The following is a 19,117-nucleotide window of genomic DNA, read 5'->3' as shown; positions in this document are numbered from 1 at the left end:
TTCCAGAACCATTTATTGAAAAGACCATCTTTTTTCCCCACCAAATGATGGTAACATCTTTATTGTAAATCAAGGGATTATATATGTGCAGATGTGTTTCTGGGATACCTATTCTGTATTAATGACCTGCTTCTCCAACATTTGTGATAATACCACACTCTTAATTACTGTGGCTTTATAGTAAGTCTTGAAATCTAGTAGTGTAAGTCCTCCAAGTCTGTTCTTCTTCAAGATTATCTTGATTATTCATTGGAGTGAACAGTTAAAATTGGTGCATGTACCTCACACCTCAGTGAAAAAGTAACGTAAAACAGACCTTCTGGGCTGAGGGAGAAGAGATTCTGAGCTTCTCAAGGAATCACTAATCTACAACACAGGAGCCTGTATGACAGTAATCTACACCAGCCCTTGTAGATGGGGTGTGTAAGGTCCAACTGGTCACAGTCTCTGCCTACTGGTCCCCACCACCAAGATGGATGGGCCAGTGCACTTCTCATCTTACTCCCAACTCACTTCACTAATTTACACTGCTGCCAGAACCTGGAGGGATTTAACTTCATGGACTGACTTAGCAGAGCCTGTTGATGTAGTTTTGACTGTGTGAAGCGGTGTCCCTGGCAGTGATGGGGAGAAGGCTACACTGCTCTCAATAATTGACAGAAAAATGAAGGAAGCCTGATTGGCTCCTCTAAAACAGGATTCACAACACGGTCACTACTAACACTTGGGGCCAGAGCATTCTTTGTGGTGCGACTTGTGGTAGGCATCATCGTGGGACGGTTAGTGGCATGGCTGTCGTCTTCTCACCAGATGCCCTCTCGAGTTGTGACAACCCAAAGTGTTTCTAGATATTGCCAAATGTTCCCTTTGGGGCAAAGGCAGAATTGCACCCAGTTGAGACCTACTGGATCAGATTCACACTAGAAACAGGAAAGGGAGAAGAGAGATCTGTAGTGGGGGTCTGGGCACTGAGTTAGAACAGAAATACTGGCAGGATCCCCAAAGCTCCCCTCTGCCAGCAGAAGCAGAACAACACACCTATATCTAGAGAGAGGAACACTAAGAGAGGGGACCATGCAGCACAGGGCTGTGAACACATCAGCCACATCACACACAGCAAAGGGCATCTTTCACATAGAACACAATGTGAACCATGTGAACAATGTCTCCTGTAGGTGTGAGGTGTGGTGTGAGGTGCGGTGGCCCTGGATATAAAGTAGATTCTATACATTCTGCCCTTTCCCACTCCATCCCATCTTCCATACACATACACACAAATGCCTCGGGTAAGTGATATTTTGCAGGGGAATAATGGCCCATCCTATCAAACTAATTCCTAGGAAACGTATCGCAGCCAGAAGTGACTAGGATAAAAACATCAGTGCCTCTACCATTACCTCTGCCTCTCACAATCTCCAGAAAGATAGAGATGTAGGCTCTCCATACACATGGGTTGAAGTTCAGGCCAATTTCATTTACATTTCAAAGGTCCTATATCACAAATCTCTGTATCTGTATTTAATTTGCTTTGCTTTCCTTTATTTCATTCCCCAAGCATTATCTTTCTTCCCCTTGGCTTTCCTTCAGCCTTGTAGCTTTGAGTAAATCTAATCCAAGGGTGGAGGTATGCACTCTGTTCCACAATGGTGCACCTTGGACAGAAGTGGTCCCCCCCAGGTCCAAGAAAATGCGGTGCATTCTCTACAGAAATTTTAAAGACAACAATAATAAAACTGACTACAAGTCAGTCTTTTATGTTCGCCATGTGCCAGTGATTCTAAAACTATTTGGACATTGGTTAAAGATTAAAAAATATTCTGTTGGTCAATGTTCAAAACAATTACCATGGTTACTATTGTTTTAGACACACACACACACACACACACACACACACACACACACACACACTTACTCTATGATTGAAAGACAAAAGCCATGAGGAGAAAATCACTTAAATACCAGCCAACACCAATGTCTGCACTTCCAAAACACCGATTTGAAAAACAATATGGCAGTGCTCTTTGAAGTCAGAGTTTGCCACAGAGAAGCTATACTTGGGTGTATTTCTCCCCCAGGCTCAGGGATTTTCAGACTTATTAAGTAAATTCAAATGAGAACTCATGTTCAAAAGGAACTGGTATTTTAGCTTCATTTCCAAACTCTTCATTTCTGCATTTTGATAAGCTTTCTTGCAAAAAGAAAGAGAGAGAGAAAGAATGAAAGAGAAAGAAAAAAGAAAGAGCCCTGTACCTCTTGGTCATCTCAGGGCCTGTTATCTCCCCCCAAAAGAAAGAACCAAGGATGGAAAAAGTCTCGCGTCATGCAGTGAACACCTGCCTAGCAGGGTTTAGTCCCCGGTGTTCTGGGCTTTGACCCTTTATCCAAACACATGCCAGATTATGTGTAACACATCAAACTAACAGGTTTGGTTCATGTCAGAAACACTAGTTTACAATCTTCCAATGAAGCATTTCCTTTCTAGGGGGTAGGAAAAAACCTGGGAGAGCACAAATCACTCCTTGAGTATTAGTGGAGCGACTTCATGCATTTGTGCTTAAATCTGGAAAGAGGCTATAGTTTCCGGCTGCCTTATGCCTTCTCACGACATGCAAGGCCTTCCCTTCCCTGAGCCCGGCTCTTGCCACTTCCTCCCCGCCACACTCCACGGGCTCCAGAGGAGACTCTTAGGCAGTTCCCAGAAGACACCATATTCCTATCCTGCCTTGCCTTAACATACACAGCCCCGGCCCTCTGTCTGGAACACCCTCTTTGTCCCAGCGCCCACCCCTGAGACTCTTCTGTGAAGCGCTCCCGGCCCTCACAGTCTCCGTCAGGAGCCCTCGCCTCGCCAGCATACCGTGTCTTCTCAGGGGCAATGCGCTCCCCACAACTCCTGCCTCCTGAGCTGACAGTCACACCGCATTTCCGTCTCCACTGCAGTCAGCTCCTGTCGTCTGAGCTCTGGGAAGGGAAGTACACCCAGAAGTGAGGCGCAGCACTTCTGTGAAGAGAATTTGTATCCTCTCTGTCATCAAGTCTCAGTGTCTTTTTTCCTCCACACACTGGCTAAAAGGAGAAAACTCTCCAGCACTAGAGGAAGACAAAACGCACATGAAAGGAGTCCGGGTCCCTGCATAACCACAAAGAATGCAACTAAGAATATCCACTCTGCACTGTAAGGTAAGATATACACTTCCGAAGTCTCAAGCTGCTCAGCTCCCGGGTTCTCCGTTACAGCAGTCAGCCCGCCCGAACACAACTCAGTACCTGTCCCGCACGGCGATACACCTCCTTTGTCGGCGTCTGTGACCTCCTTGAGGGACGGGGTGCTGAACTGTCGGTCTCACCTCCAGCTCCCAACATAGTGCTTGACACACAGCAGGGCACAGCGAGCATCTGTGGTGGGGGGGGGGTCAGGAGAAGGAACAAACTCATGACTGCCCTGGGGACATTCTGATCCTTTGCTGCCAGTTAACCGAGACCAAGATGAATCCATGTTGCTTCTCTGCCCCAGTTTCTTTGGCTGTAAAATGAAGTTAGCTACACCGGTAGTTCCATTTTAGTGGGCATCAGTGTCACGTGATGGGCTTGTTAACACAAACACTGCCAGGCTCACACCCAGAGTCCCTGATTCAATTGTTTTCCAGTGGTAAGTTCCCCAATGATGCGGATACTGCCAGTCCAGGGACCATATTTTGGAAGCACTTGTGTAGATGATCTCAGATCCCTTATCTCTAAAGTGAGGGACCCAGTGATTTTCACCAGCGTTTGGGAAAGGTCAGCGTTAGGTGATCTCCAGTGTCCAAGCTTACGAGCCAAATCATGGATGATTTTTTTCCAGAGTTTGTTTGGCATTTAGAACTACTAGATTAGAAATATCCTATGTGCAGCCCACCATTTGCATTCACAATGCAGAATAAAACCCCCATCTGATAGGACACTGGTAGACTCCTCAAACTGATCAAATTTTATTTCATTGTATTTATTTTGAGAGAGAGAGAGAGAGAGAGAGAGAGAGCAAGCGAGCGAACATGTGCATGCGAGCAGGGGAGGGGCAGAGAGACAGGGGGAGAGAGAATCTTCAGAAGGCACCATGCTGTCAGCGCAGAGCGCAACTTGGGGCTTGATCTCTCAAACCAGGAGATCATGCCCTTAGCAGAATTCAAGAGTCAGGCATTTAACCAACTGAGCCACCCAAGTGCCCCAAATGATTCCAATTCTAAAGGTAAGAAACCACAACCGGACGCCAGATTATTTAGTCGGCTTTCAAGCCCATTCTCCCTGACCCCTCCCCACCTTCACCCCTACTCCAGCTAAGGTCAGGATGATGGGAACATTTTTGAACAAAAAGAATACTGAGAGGATGAAGTAACCTGGGCTCCACATCAGGCCAAGTTCTCAATGCAGATCTTTAACTTGCACTTGGAGTTAGGCATGATCATCCGGTGTTCACGGTGTACGGGTATTTAGGGACCCAGCTCAGATCACCAGGAGGTAAAAATAATCAAATCTCAGACTTTGATTTAATTGGGAAGACCTCTAACTCTTTTCCACAGCATTTCCATTAAATGCACAAGACCAAATGCAGGCCACAATACATCAACACCAAGACTCCGTAAAAACATTTAGTTATCATACATTTATTTTTAACATAGCTCTCCAGTTTCACATCATGTACATTTTCCAAAGTTGGAGATTTTTCACCTACTATGTTCTTCACAGACTTTTCAACAAGTGTGAAAGAGAGGCAGTAAGGTTAGTTTGAGTCTACAAGTCACAATCCAAATATAGGTTACCCTATGCTTATTTCTTTAAGACCAATATACATAATGTTTCCAAAGCCTAGCAAATGAATAAAATTCTGGCTAAGTAAAACATTAACACAACTTGTTAGCACATTATCATGAAAGAGAAAGAAGGCATCAAATATATACTCTGCTGTTACTCATTTTACTGTTCAATGTACCTGCAGTGAAAAAATATACACTCTTATTCTTGAGGTTAAAATAGATCGTCAGCTCATTCTCTCTCCTGGCCCACTGTGATGAAGACTGACATGGCCCTTCCTGCCTCCAGCTTTCCCAAACATATCTGTGCTGCAGACAGACAGAATGGCGGTGCTGAAGAAAAGGGCACGCCCGGTTCCCAAGATGGGGACAGTTGAAGCCCTCATACAAGCTGCCTTAAAACGAAACAAAAACAACACAACTCGGCTGATCCAATTGCCACACGATGGGGTTCTTCCATCAGCAGCACCATTCCAAGTGCAGAGCTCTAGGAGGGACCTTTAGGGTCCATCCTGTTGTGCAAAAGAGTACTGTAGTAGGCTGGAACTGGTCCCTGAATTTCCCTAGTGTTGAATTTGCCCTCAAATTCTGATTCAAGCCCTCTTAAAAGTCCCGTGTCCTCTGCTCTTCAGAGTCATAAGCCCATTTTCTCCAGCTTCCCACAGCCATGACCTGAGCTTAGAGAAAGACAGGAAAACTCACAAAACACAAATACATTTTCCAGTTATTAAGAGCAGATCAAGGTTTCTCTCAACTGAAACCCTGCAATGCCTTTTAGAAAAGACTGCTTTATCATCACGTAAGCTAGCAAATGCAGAAGGTAAGTACGTAAGCCTAAGAGGAACTGTGCCCCTGGGCTGTGCTGCTCACATTAACACACTGGCTGTTCCACGGAGCACTTGTAAGGCAACTGCTGAAAGCCTGTCTTGGAGGAGGGCAGCAGTCCTTGGCCTATGTGCGGCTTTTGAAGTCTGATCCCCTATGTCTGTTCTTTTGCTCTTGGAAGGGTCACAAAACTAGATGCATTTCTCAATGCAAATAAGCAAAGCAGGGTGGCTCACAGAGTGAGACTCACACGCAAAGTGCCATCAGTGACGTGAGCCGCTGGCACTGGCAGGCAGTAGCCCTCAGCCTGTGCTGAAAGCAAAGTCAGATGCCACCTTAGAATTCCAAAAACGCAGATCCCCACTTCTTACTAGAAACCTGAAGCACACCGAGTCACAGTGCAAAAAAAGAACATAACAAAACACCCATAGCTAACATGTAAATTCAAGAGATCCTTTTGAAATCAGAGTTTAAGAGTACATTTAAAACAGGGTAAGCAGTCAGAAAGAGAAAGCAAAGTCACCACTCTTCTATTTAATGAAAGGAGAAAAAAGAGCTTCCAACTGATCTTACACTTTGTTCACATTCATAATGTTCAAACCACCACCTATCAAGTCCTGCTTGTCAATAATATGGGAAGATCTGGTTGCTATGATATTTGAAATTCTTTTTTTTTTTAATACTTTTAAAATCACATTCCTTTGGAGACGTCTGGTCAGGAGGTGTGACTGAAGTTTGTGTTGAACAAAGGTTTTTAGCTGTGAGGTGTTATACTGTAACTGAGCTCTTTCCAACTACTGCTTAGAAGACGACATCTGCAAATGCCTGTCTTAATTGCAAGAAAAACATCCATTCCAGGTAATTTTCTTACTGATCTTCTGAGTCCACATCTATTATTACCATGGTTGTGAGATCGTTTCTAAGAAACAAATGATCACTTATAAGCAAACTATAGAATCAAGTCACATATGAAAAGAAGAGTGCTTTATGAGAGTTCAGACATTGGTAGGAAGTCAAAGGACAATTCATGTTTTTTACTACTCCCCTAAAATATGCTGAAATTGAACATTTGCAACCCACGTAACTGAAGATACATCGAAGACGACTGTAAGTTACTACATATTGAATTCATTTCAATCGCAGTAGTCTATTTTAAAAACAAACTCCCATAAGGAATACAGGAATGGAATATATTCAGAGCAACAGCTGTCAAAAGTTCTGCCAAGAAACTCACAGTAATTTATTGCATCATGAAAGGTGAGGTGTTCAGAAGAACAAATAGTTCAATCATACTCTTTCCCTTCAAATTTTATTTTTTGCTTCAATCCAAGAGAAATATCTAGATCTAAAACTCACTGAAACATGTTTGCATGCTTTAAAACCTACTAAGTAAATAAAATTCAACATGGTAAATAGAAGAAACCCTTCTAATCTATTTTGAGTACTGCTTGAGGGTAGAGGACTTGACTTAGAGTCCCCAAGATCAGCTGGCATCCCAACTCTGCCACTAGTTACCTCCTCCTTTGGATTCTCAGGCTAGAAAGTGTGGCTTCCCCACGAGCAACCTGCAGAAGACAGGTGCAGGACCTCTCCTCTCGGATATCCGATTCTCCAATGAGAGTAAATGGACTTCCAGCTACGATGTCTCCTATCCCGATCAGGCCCAAAGCACCTCTCTAATATTTATAAAGTGGCTAGATCTTTCCAACTAAAGCAAATGCAAGTATCTGCCTCGATTACACCACGCACTTCCATTCCAGATAGCTACCTTTTGCTTCGGCTTCATGTCTGCTGGACAGGGAGGTGGCAAAAGTAGTAGGCCACAGATGAGGGACACATGGGTACCAGTAAGCCTGCTGTCAATTCCTGCTGTGCTTTGTTTTGGGCCTCCACGACCCTGTGGAGGAGGACCACTCAACAACAAGCTTATTAGACCTCCATAGACGAAGCCAACACCAACGTTCTGTCCACTGAATTCTGCCCAACAAGCAGGTCTAATTTGGGAGTACTTTTATAGAAGAGGGCTAACGGTGATTTCAGTAACTCAACCTTCCTACAAATCACATTAAAGGCTCACAGAAACATTAACAGGAGTTATAATCCTAAATTAAAAGTACATATCCTAAGAAAACAGAAGAACAAAAAATGAGCACTAGTCAAGTAATCATAATAGTGTGCATTTGCTTTCTTTTTTAAGCAAGTAATAAACTGTGGTCCCTGTTAAATGCAGTCAAGAAAGTTGGGCACAGACATCATTGACGTGGGCTTTAATGCACCACTCATCTTAAAATATGGGGGACACTATGCGACTCATGGAGCTTTAACTGTCCAATGTGAGTTTGTTCCTTTAATGAAAACCAAGCCAAATAAACAAAACCCCAACATCCTAATTTGTCTCACTCACCCTTACAGGGGAAAAACATCTCAGTATCTCTTAAAAGTATAATAAAGTATAATAAAGACCAACATTCTTACAATAAATCACCAACACGCTTAGTGGCTGTGCAGCGCTATCTCGAGTGAGTGTGTATGTCCTGGAAGATTATCAGATAAAGGGCAAATGTTAGTCTTTCCTGGATGGAATATTACAAACGGTAAAAATGCTGTGAAATGTCTGCAATGAGGACAGCTGTTGATAAAATTCATTACAGCCCCCAGGTCTCAGGACATGGGCAAAGAGGTTACCTAAAATCTTTGCACCACCCATTTATAATCTTAGGAATGGTTTCAAAATGACTCCAAACTCCTTCCAGAGGGACAGAAAAGGCAACCAAAAGGGAAGGAAAGGGAAAATAGACAAACAGTTCAAGATTTTTGATTTTTAAAACCAAATCAATTCAAAATCCTTTAACATGCACAAAATAGAACCACCAAGTTGTTTTCTTTGGGAAAACATCATCTGTTTGAGCCTTTCTCTTCTGTCATTAAGCTATTGATAAAGCTTGCAAACAAAATATGGAAGCATTAAATAAACACCTACTTATTCTAAGAGCCATCAACCTACTGAGACCAGAGTTTTGACCCCACATACTGCAAACCTATCTAACCTAAAGCACTTCAGAAAGGACCAGAGACACACCCCACCCCTCTGTTGTAAAAATGGGTAAATTAGTAAAATGCACAAGAGACAGTATTTCTTGTAATCAGTCTCTCCAAGTGATGATAAAGCAGGCATGCCCTGACCCCTGTGAGGGTCAATCAATTCCCACTTTCAACTTGAGCTTTCAGGGGGAGCAGGTGACAAAGTTTCTACAGCACATTGGCTTCTGCAGTATGAGCTCATGGTTTTACATCACATTCAAAGGAGTCCGTTTGGCCCTGCTGGATGGTACATAAACCAACCACTCCCCCAGAGGACACTTTGCACAGAACGGACAGTTGTACGTCCAGAGTGAAGATGGGTTTTCGTTCATTATTTCTTCGTACTCAATAGAATCAGAATCCGGGTTAAAATAAGAGACAAAAATAACTACCAGAGTTGTCGGACTGCGGTAACAACCAGTTCCCCTTCTTCCCCGGGTTGAATACCTGGGTTCAAGCAAAAAATATTTATGAGTCCAAACAATCTCTTCAACCTCTCACATCTGATAGGCAGTTTCCAGATACATGCATTTACAGATATGTTATCCCATGCAGGATAAAAGTAGAGATCTGGCAACTATTTGTTCAGTTTGATCGGGTGAGGCAGTTAAAAAAGCAGATTGCTCTTGCCCAAAAATTTACATGAAAGGGCTGAGTTCTGTGAGTTGACGGCCTAGCTGGGCCAAGTTAAATAGATCACTGACAAAACTTGCACTTTACAGAGGTGCAAAGACCCAATAAATCTCTGCCATTCAACAGAAAACAATAGTTATGTAATATTTATAGCTAGATATAATGTCAAAATGGCACTAGAGAAGCAGTTTCTGGCGTATGGTGGTGGAGGGCACAGTGCCAATCTAAATCTGATGCTCTTGTTTTAGTTGTAGTTTTTATCATCATGCCAAAGATTATCCAGTTGGAATCCCAATTATTCAGGAAACCAACCTACTGTATTTGATATACATACAAAAACAAAACAGAAGGTACCACGTTATGAGGTTTTATACAAATCAAAAATTCTTTAAATAAATAATGCTCTAACTTGTTTTCATTTGCTAGAAGATTGGTTTTTGGTAAGGAGCAACATCTAACAACTTGAGGAAGCACTTAAGAATGGGAGATAAATTCCACTGATAATCACAATTTCAAGTGTGATAACCGATTGTATTTTTTCCACCAGAGTAAAACGTACAAGTGAACTATAAGAGAAAAGGAAATATGGATTATATTCTGCTGCTCACAGCTTTTCACAGAGTCTTGGACATCTATGACAAGTAGTTGGGTTGAAACATTCAAAGGAAAGATCTTGGCAGAAAAAGTCGCCCATTGTTACTTGAATCTTGGGGATTACAACACAGTGACGGGACGAAGCTGTTCCAATTGGCTTTCCAATGCAATCCGTTCTTGATGAGCCTCCTGATTTACACAAAACAAGAAGAAAACAAAAAGCAAAGGGGTCATTTCCTGAGTTCATCCATACTTCATCAGACATTAAACAGAAACTTGTAAGCGGACACCACAACACTGAAGTCCCACGTGACTCAAGGACAAGTCGACTATCAGGCATCATATTTAAAGCTGGTTATCAGACAAAGGCAGCTTCACAATTTGTCATCTCTCAACTCCTTTCTGAAGATGAGGAAATGAAATTGACTGACACCACCCCCGCCTTAATCTCACTGGCAGTTTTAATAGGATCAGTGGCTGGCAGGAGTTGATGTTAAAAATCAACAGACAGACTGGGAGAAAGCAGAAAAGCAAAAGCAGACTGCTAACACTGCGAGGTGAGCCAGCAGGACTCAATTTCTAGCTGCAATCTCTCGTTTCTAATCCAGCACCACACCCCACAAGTCTGACAGATGAGCAAATACACTGGCCGCCTGTCTGCCAAAATCTCATCTTGGCTCCTGCACAAAATGCAACTTGAGGTGTGACTGCATGGCTAACGGCAGGGACAAAGAAAAAGAGGACCATCCATCTGCTATTTGGAAATTCAAACTTTCAGCCCTAAAACAGATTTATTGGTTGGAAGAGAGGAGGACACGTAAAAGCATTCTTAAGTAGAATCAGTCAAGATGGGAAAGAACTCTATATAAAGGCTCAATTCTGAGATGCCCCAGAAGAACCAACGTGCCAACAGTCAACTCAACAAGCGTTTATTTACCCTCCCCTCCTACCCAGCCATCCAATAGCCTTTGAGGATCTATCTACTATGGGCCAGATTCTGCTCTAGGAATGACAGGACCAGCAAAGAACAAGACAGATCAGACCAATGCCCTCATAGGGCATACACCCAAATGGCTAGAGAAAAACAATAAAGAACAAGATACTTTCAAAAGGAAATAATGTAAGATGAGGTAGTAACCTGGAAGAAAGAAAGAAAGAAAGGTGAAGATGGTGGTCAGGGAAGGCTTCTCAGAGGTAATGCTGAGCAGAGACTTGAATGAACTGAGAGACCTTGTGGACGGAGTAAGGAGTCCACACACCATTCACAGTACAGGGGGACAGAACTGCGGGTTTTGAACCAGAGAATGCATGTGCTTAACTTAGAATTCAAAATGTTCGCTCTGGCTACTGTGTAGACAGCAGATTGTAAAGTAGGGCAAGAGTGCAGGCAGGGAGTAGTTGCAAGGTTACTGCATGGACCCAGGTGAGAAACGAAATGGCTTTGATCAGGGTAGCAACCATAAAGATGGAGAGAAATGGGTGAATTCTGGACATATTTTGAGTTTAGAGCTGACAGGACTTGCTGATAATGTAGGAAAGAAGGAATGGGGTTTGGGATTGAGCAAGTGGGTAGATAGTAGTGGTATTAATTGAGAACAAGATTAAGATGAGAGATCAGCATTTCAAAGGGAAGGTTGGGAAGGGAGCATGTGACATGTGTACTGGATATATTCAGAGAGAGTGGTGAGGGAGCAGTTGTGATTGTACGACTAGGGACCAGAGGTAAGAGAAGCAGAGCTGGAGACATAAATTTAGGGCCCCCAGGCTATGGGTGATCTTCCAAGCCTTGAGACCATACACCATCTAGCAAAAGAACCCAGACAGGTTACAGGTAAAGATGCAACTGAACATACACACCACACTCATTCCCTACTAAAGCTCCTCCAAAACAATAAAAAATAAAAGTTTTTCAAGTCACAGACACATGAGAACAAGTGATACAAATAAAATCTGTAAGCTGAAAGGCCAATGGAGGAATAGTAAGTGACTTAGCAAATCCAAGAAAAATAAATACGGGCATTCTCCCAGTTGTAACACAGCTGCATGGCGGGGTCCTTGCATAGGGTGACCCAAACACCCCTCTGTTCAAGGGATTCTGCACCTGTAAGCTGAGGCAGTCTGGGAATGGACTGAGAGGCTGGGACTAAAGCTCCATTTGGATGGGTCTTCACATTTCTCCTCGCTAGGGCTGGTACATTTCCACTCCTACAAATCAAGTACAGAAAACTGAAACACAAGCTAAGCATAGATAGGCACAAAACAAGAAGCAACCTGATTTTACAGAGAAGACGTCCCTAAAGACTCAAACTGGCAGCACCAGATACCTCCAAGTCCACTTCGGAAGCATTAGCTCCCTACACCGTTCCTACTACCAGGCCAGAACACTGGAGATTTACTCCGTGAAAAGAAACAACACAGGGCCTCTTGATTAGCAGTACACAGACCCAGTGAAGGGCAAGATATTGGATGGGAACTAGGGAGATTAAATGAATATCCTGGATACAGAGACCCACAGCCCTCTCTCTCCAATGAAACAAATCTTCCCCTCCATGTACGCGACCAAAAAGTCTCCTCTCTGAAAACTCCAATCAGAGTAAAAAGAACAAGCCAATGATAATGCCTTAAGAAGTTGCCCAACTATGCAGCCCAACCAGACTGCTGGAGACTGAAGCTCAAAGTTGACAAGCCCCACAACATGCTCTGTGCTTCCTTCCAGCGAGCCTTTTCATGCTCCTCCTAAATATAAGCGAAGGACCATCAGATAGAGAAGGAAAACATCTAATAAGAAATATATAATAAAAAAGCAAGTATTCAGGAAGAAGAAAAATACTACCATTAATAGAAGATATTATAATAATGAAAACAGGATACCTTTTAAAAAAGTTTTTAACGTTTATTAATTCTTGAGAGGGAGACAGAGTGCAAGAGGAGGAGGGGTAGAGAGAGAGGGAGACACAGAATCCAAAGCAGGCTCCAGGCTCTGGGCTGTCAACACAGAGCCTGAAGCAGGGCTTGAACCCACGAACCATGAGATCACGACCTGAGTAAAGTCAGACGCTTAACCAACTGAGCCACCCAGGCACCCCCAAAATAGAATACCTTTAAAAAGAGACAATAAGAGAACAAAAACTGAACTCTTGGTATTAAACAACAGAATGAACATTTAAAATTAAGTAAGTTTTCAGAAATGGACAAAAAGACAAAAATGAAGAAGAGTAGAAAGAAAACAGACGAGAAAATATGAGAAAATTAGAGGACCAAGCTAAGAGTTCCAATGTCTGAGAAATATCAGCAAGCGAGAAGAAAGAAAACGGACAGGGCAGTGGAACAAAGAAACATAGAGGAAATGTGCGATAATCAAAACCAAGAAAACTCTTAGAACTGAAGAATAGAGGTTTCCAAATCAAAAGAGCTTACTGAGTACAGAGAACAAGTAGATGAAAATGACCTACACTTTCAAAGCAAAGAGGAGAGAAAAACAGCAAATAAAACACAAAACAAAAACAAGGTCACATACAAGATTCACAAAACAGAATGAAGTCTGACATTTAAAAAAAATAATTTTTATTACATGGTAAAAGTGACTTTTTTAGTGTACAGTTCTATAAATTTCAACACATGTATATATGAGTAACTATCACCACAAACAAGGTACATTACAGTTCCAACCTTTTTAAGAATGTCAAATATAAGGGATCAAGGAGTATATAACCTTTCGACACTGGCTGGTCTCACTCAGCATAAAGTCTGAATTTCACTCCACTTGTTGTGTGTATCACTACTTTTTAATGCTAAGTCCAATTTCATTGTGTGAACGTACCACACTTGACCCATTCAACCTCTGAAGTACATCTGGGCTGTTTCCAGGTTTGGGGCATCACATAAAACTGTTATGAACATTTATATACTGATTTTGAGTAAACACAAGTTTTCATTTCACTAAGGTGGATACCCAGGAGTGGGACTACTGGGTCACATGGTCATAAGAACCTTCCAGGGGCACCTGGTTAAGTGTCTAACTGTGGCTTGGGTCATGATCTTGTGGTTCTTGAATTTGAGCCCCGCATCAGGCTCTGCACTGACAGCTCAAAGCCTGGAGCCTGCTTTAGATTCTGTGCCTCCCTCTCTCTCTGCCCCTCCCCGGCTCATTTGCTTACTCGCTCCCAAAGATAAACAAACATTAAAAAAAAAAAAGGAAAAAGAAACTTCCAACTGACTTTTCAGAGTGGGGTACCATTTTGCATTACCACCAGTGCAGGAGAGTCCCAGTTGCCAGCACCTGGTACTGTCATTATTTTCTGTTTTAGCAATTCTAATATGTGTATAGTAGTATGTGACCATGGTTTTAATTAGGGTTTCCCATAGCTAATGATACTCAGTATCTTCTCGCCTGTTTATCTGCTATCTTTATATCCTACTTGGTGAAGTGTCTGTTCAAGTCCTTTGCCCACTTTTAAGTTGAATTTTTGGAGTTTTGAGAGTTCTTACGGAGTTTGGAATTCTTTATATAACCTGGATACAACTCCTTTGTCAAATATGTGGGTTGCAAATATTTTTCTTGCTTGTCTGTAGCTTGTCTCTTAATTCTCCTGACAGTGTTTTAGGCAGAGCAAACGTTCTTAATTTTAATGAAGTACAATTTATTAATATTTTCCTGTTGTATATTATACTTTTAGGATCATTTCTAATTCCAGGTCATGAAGATTTTTTTCCTATGTTTTCTTCCAAAAGTTTTATACATTTACATTTTATGTTTGCATCTATGACCCACTCACTTCATATTAATCTTTGTATAAGAACAGAGGTTACAATCAAGGTTCTTCCCCCCCTCCCCCAAATACAAAGGGCCCACTGTTAGAAGACAATTGTTGAAAAGATTATTCCCTTTCTCAATGAATTGATTTTGCACCTCTGTCAAAGATGGAATGGCTATATTCAGGTCGTCTACTTTATGACCCTCTATCCTCCTCCACTGTTCAATGCATCAATCCCTCCACCAAGGCCACGCCGTCTTGATTACTGATGCCTAATACTAATGTGAATCCTGGGGCGCCTGGGTGGCTCAGTCGATTAAGCATCCAACTTCAGCTCAGGTCATGACGTCATAGTTTGTGGGATCAAGCTCCATGTTGGGCTCTGTGCTGACAGCACAGAGCACACTTCCGATCCTCTGTGTCCCTCTCTCTCTGCCCCTCCCCCCCACTCTCTTTCTCCCAAAAATACATGAACATTAAAAAAAAATAAAGTGATTTTTCCAACTTTGCTCTTTTCCAAATTTATTCCAGCTATTCCAGTTTCTCGCCTCTTACATAAAAAGTACAGGCTCAGTTGATCTACACCTACAAAAAGTCTGCTGCCACTTTGATTGGCACTATAGTGAATTTATAGATCACTGTGGAGAAAAATGACATCACTACTATGTTAAGTCAAGTCTTCTAATCCACGAAAAAACAAATGTGTCTCTCCATTTATTTAGTTCTTGGACTTCTTTTAGCAGCACTTTATAGTTTTCAGTGTTCAGATCCTATGTGTTTTTGATGAATTTATACCTAAGTATTTCCTTTGGAGGAGGGGGTCAAGATATTGTAAATGGTAGTGTTTTTCATATTTCTGTTGCCAATTGTTTATTGCTTACATATAATATTAGGATTGGTTTTTGTGTGCTGACATCGCTTTCTGTAACATTCACAAACTCAATGAGACAATGAAAATTTTAAAACCAATTAAATTTGCAATAGTGTCACCCAAAATGGGAATAAATTTCACAAAACACATGTAATACTTGTACACTAAGAACTGCTAAAAAATTTTTACAAGATGAAAATAATTAGAAAGATGTACTCTACTAGCAGATTGGCAGACTCAACATTGTTTGGATCTTGATACTCCTTAAACTGATCTATGGATTTCAACAAATCTAATCATAATTGTAGCAAGCTGTTTCGTAGCAAATGACACACTGATTCTAAAGTTTATAGGAAACAAAGGGTCCAGAATATCCAAAGGAATTTTGAAAAAGAAAAACAGCCTAAAAATTTATACTACCTGATTTTCTTACTCTGAAACAACGGTAATCAAGACTGTGGCACTGGTTAAGAATCAACAAATACATTCATGGAACAGAATAGGAACCTAGAATCAAATCTACATTTATATGGTCATTAGACTTTTAACAAGGCAACCAAAGTAACTCATGGAGGAAAAGAAATTCTTTTCAACAAATGGTGCTAGAATAGATATTGATATGGGAAAAAAATAAACCTTGACCCTAATCTCAAACTATACACACAATTTAACTCAAGGTGTTTCATAGACACTGGTACAGCCGCTATGGAAAACACTATGAAAGTTCATCAAAAAATGACAAAAATACCAGGAGTGACATCAGCATCATGGCTGTATAATACATGTCTCCCTTTCAACAACGATTGGGCACACATTCCTGGGCACAGTGTCTTGGTGGGCACTGGGGGCCCCAGCACCGTACGCTAAGAGATCCATGCATGGGGTGACAGGCACACCTGTCTATCTGCTTGGTCCCAGCCCAGGACGCTGAGCTGGCCTGTGAGCCAGCTCTAGCCCCTCTCAGCACAGTCTGGGAGACTCTGGAAAACACTGTTTTAGACAATCACCCATGGATGATAGGGCCTTTGTGGAAGTCTAAATTTCCAGCAGGACAGTTCTAGAACAAGGCTAGAGGGAAAAAAAAGAGTTTGGATGTGCTGGAGAAGAACTGATAGATTTTATTTCCATCACCCTTCTCCATAAGGTAGCACAGTTTAGGGCCAAGAGAGATCTTCTCAGCCCATGATTTCTTCCTTGGGGGAAATAGGAGTGTGTGAGTACGCACCTAGCTTCCCCACGTATATGGGACTCTGCCAAAGAGGCTCAATTTTCTCTTGCACCATTCAGAGTACTGAATTGTGAACTATATGACTGGGAGATGGAAAGTAGGTTGGAGAATGGCAGAACCCTCAAAAGGCACAGATCCTACTGAATGTGTTGTGGGACTCCATCAAGAAGCCCACTCGTGAGCCAGGGACCCTCGGGCCGCCCAGAGGGTACTTCCCAGCGTACCTCTAGCCTTACTGACACACACACCCCTATCCTGCAGCCGCATCCCTGTCCACACTCGCTAGGCAGCAAATTCTGGCAGGTGGGTAGTGAGCACATACACAAAGGCTGCGTTTGACCAAATTTGGGAGTCAGGGAGAGAACACAAAACTGAGCTCTAGCGCCACCTTTGGGAAAACAAAAGAGAGGCTGCTAGCACTTGACCTGGTGTTTAGCAGGATCAGGAGAAAGCACACAAGCTTAACAATTCTGCCACAAGAGGGAGCAAGAAATGTCAAGCGAATACATCCATAAAACTCTGAGAAAGCCTCAGAATCCCTAGCAGGACTGATGAAATATATTTCTCCTCTGAAGGCAGTTAGTACAGACTGGAGAAAGGGACTGCTACTTCAAATATTAAAACAGCAATGCAAAATTTCAAGGAACATGAAAAATCAAAGAAACTTGATATCACCAAAATATTGCAGCAATTTCCAGTAACGAATCCCAAAGACATGGAGATCTGTTTTACCTGATAAAGAGTTTATAATAGCTATTTTAAGAATTCTCAGTGAGCTACAATGAAACACAAAAAGACAAAATCAGGAAAACTACATTATACAAACAAAAGGAGAAGTTCAACAAAGAGACAGAAATCATAAAAAAAAGAACTAAACAGAAATTCTAGAACTGAAGAATGAATGAAATGAAAATTGTAGTAGAGAATAAAAACATCAAAATGGATCAAACAGAAAAAAGTATCTATGGGACTGAAGAAACTTTGAAATTAGTCAGAAGAGGAAAAAAAGAACTTCCCCAATCTGGGGAAGGAAACAGACACTCAAATCCAAGAGGCACAGAGAACTCCCTCAGATGTAACTTGAATTGATCTTCTGCATGACATATCATAGTGAAACTGGCAATATATAAGGATAAAGAGAGAATTGAGGGATAAAAGGGCCCTAACATAGAAAGGGAGAACTATCAGAGTAGTTGCAGACCTATCTACTGAAACTTGGCAGGCCAGAAAGGAATGGCAGGAAATCTTCAATGTCATGAACAGAAAAAATATGCAGCCAAGAATCCTCTATCCAGCAAGCCAGTCATTCAGAATAGAAGGAAAGATAAAGGTTTTCCCAATAAACAAAAATTGAAAGAATTCATCACCACTAAACAGCCCTACAAGAAATCCTAAGGGGGACTCTATGAGGGAAATATTGCAAAGAACACAAGATATCAGAGACACCACTACAAGCATGAACCCTACAGAGAACACAAGGACTCTAAACCCATATTTTTCAATAACAACACTCAATGTAAATGGACTAAATGCTCCAATCAAAAGATATAGGGTATCAGAATGGGAAAAAAAAAACAAAATCCATCTATTTGCTATCTATAAGAGACTCATTTTAGACGTGAGGACACCTTCAAATTGGAAGTAAGGGGACAGAGAAATATCTACCATGTTAGTGGATGTCAAAAGAAAGCTGGAATAGCCATACTTATATCAGACAAACTGGACTTTAAAGTTGAGGCAGTAACAAGAGATGAATAAGGGCATTATATAATAATTACAGGGTCTATCCATCAGGAAGAGCTAACAATTAGAAACATCTACGCACCAAATTCGGGAGCACTCAAATACATAAAACGATCACAAACAGTATCAATCGTATTGATGGGAATGTGCTAGATGACATGATACTCTACATGGAAAACCCGACCCACTCCCCCAGAAGCCTACAAGAACTGATCCATGAATTCAGCAAAGTCAGAGGGCACAAAATCAACATACAGAAATCGATTTCATTTTTATACACCAATAATGAAGAAACAGAAAGCATTATCGAGAAACTGAGCCCATTCACAACTGCACAAAAAATCCTAGGAATAAAATTAACTAAAGATGTAAAAGATCTGTATGATGAAAACTATAGAAGACTTATGAAGGAAATTGAAGAGGACACAAAGAAATGGAAAAACATTCCATGCTCAAGAATCGGAAAAATAAACATTGTTAAAATGTTGTTATTACCCAAAGCAATCTACACATTCAATGCAATTCCAATCAAAATTGCACCAGCATTCTTTGAAACCTAGAACAAACTATCCTAAAATTCGTATGGAACCACAAAAGACCC

At 41.6% G+C, this 19,117-nt stretch overlaps 1 protein-coding gene across 1 annotated transcript in view; it reads right to left on the bottom strand.

Moving 5' to 3' along the window:
* Positions 1-4,619: 4,619 nt before the first annotated feature.
* REPS2 (RALBP1 associated Eps domain containing 2) overlaps positions 4,620-19,117 on the bottom strand; it is a 239,499-nt gene continuing 225,001 nt past the window's right edge. The window contains exon 19 of the mRNA XM_029929616.1: positions 4,620-10,109. Within this exon, the coding sequence (XP_029785476.1) occupies positions 10,041-10,109 (69 nt within the window). The 3' untranslated portion in view covers positions 4,620-10,040. The remainder of the gene's footprint in view (positions 10,110-19,117) is intronic.

Source organism: Suricata suricatta, chromosome X, assembly GCF_006229205.1.
Source record: "Suricata suricatta isolate VVHF042 chromosome X, meerkat_22Aug2017_6uvM2_HiC, whole genome shotgun sequence".
Taxonomy (NCBI): domain Eukaryota; kingdom Metazoa; phylum Chordata; class Mammalia; order Carnivora; family Herpestidae; genus Suricata; species Suricata suricatta.
This window is presented reverse-complemented; position numbering and strand designations above follow the sequence as displayed.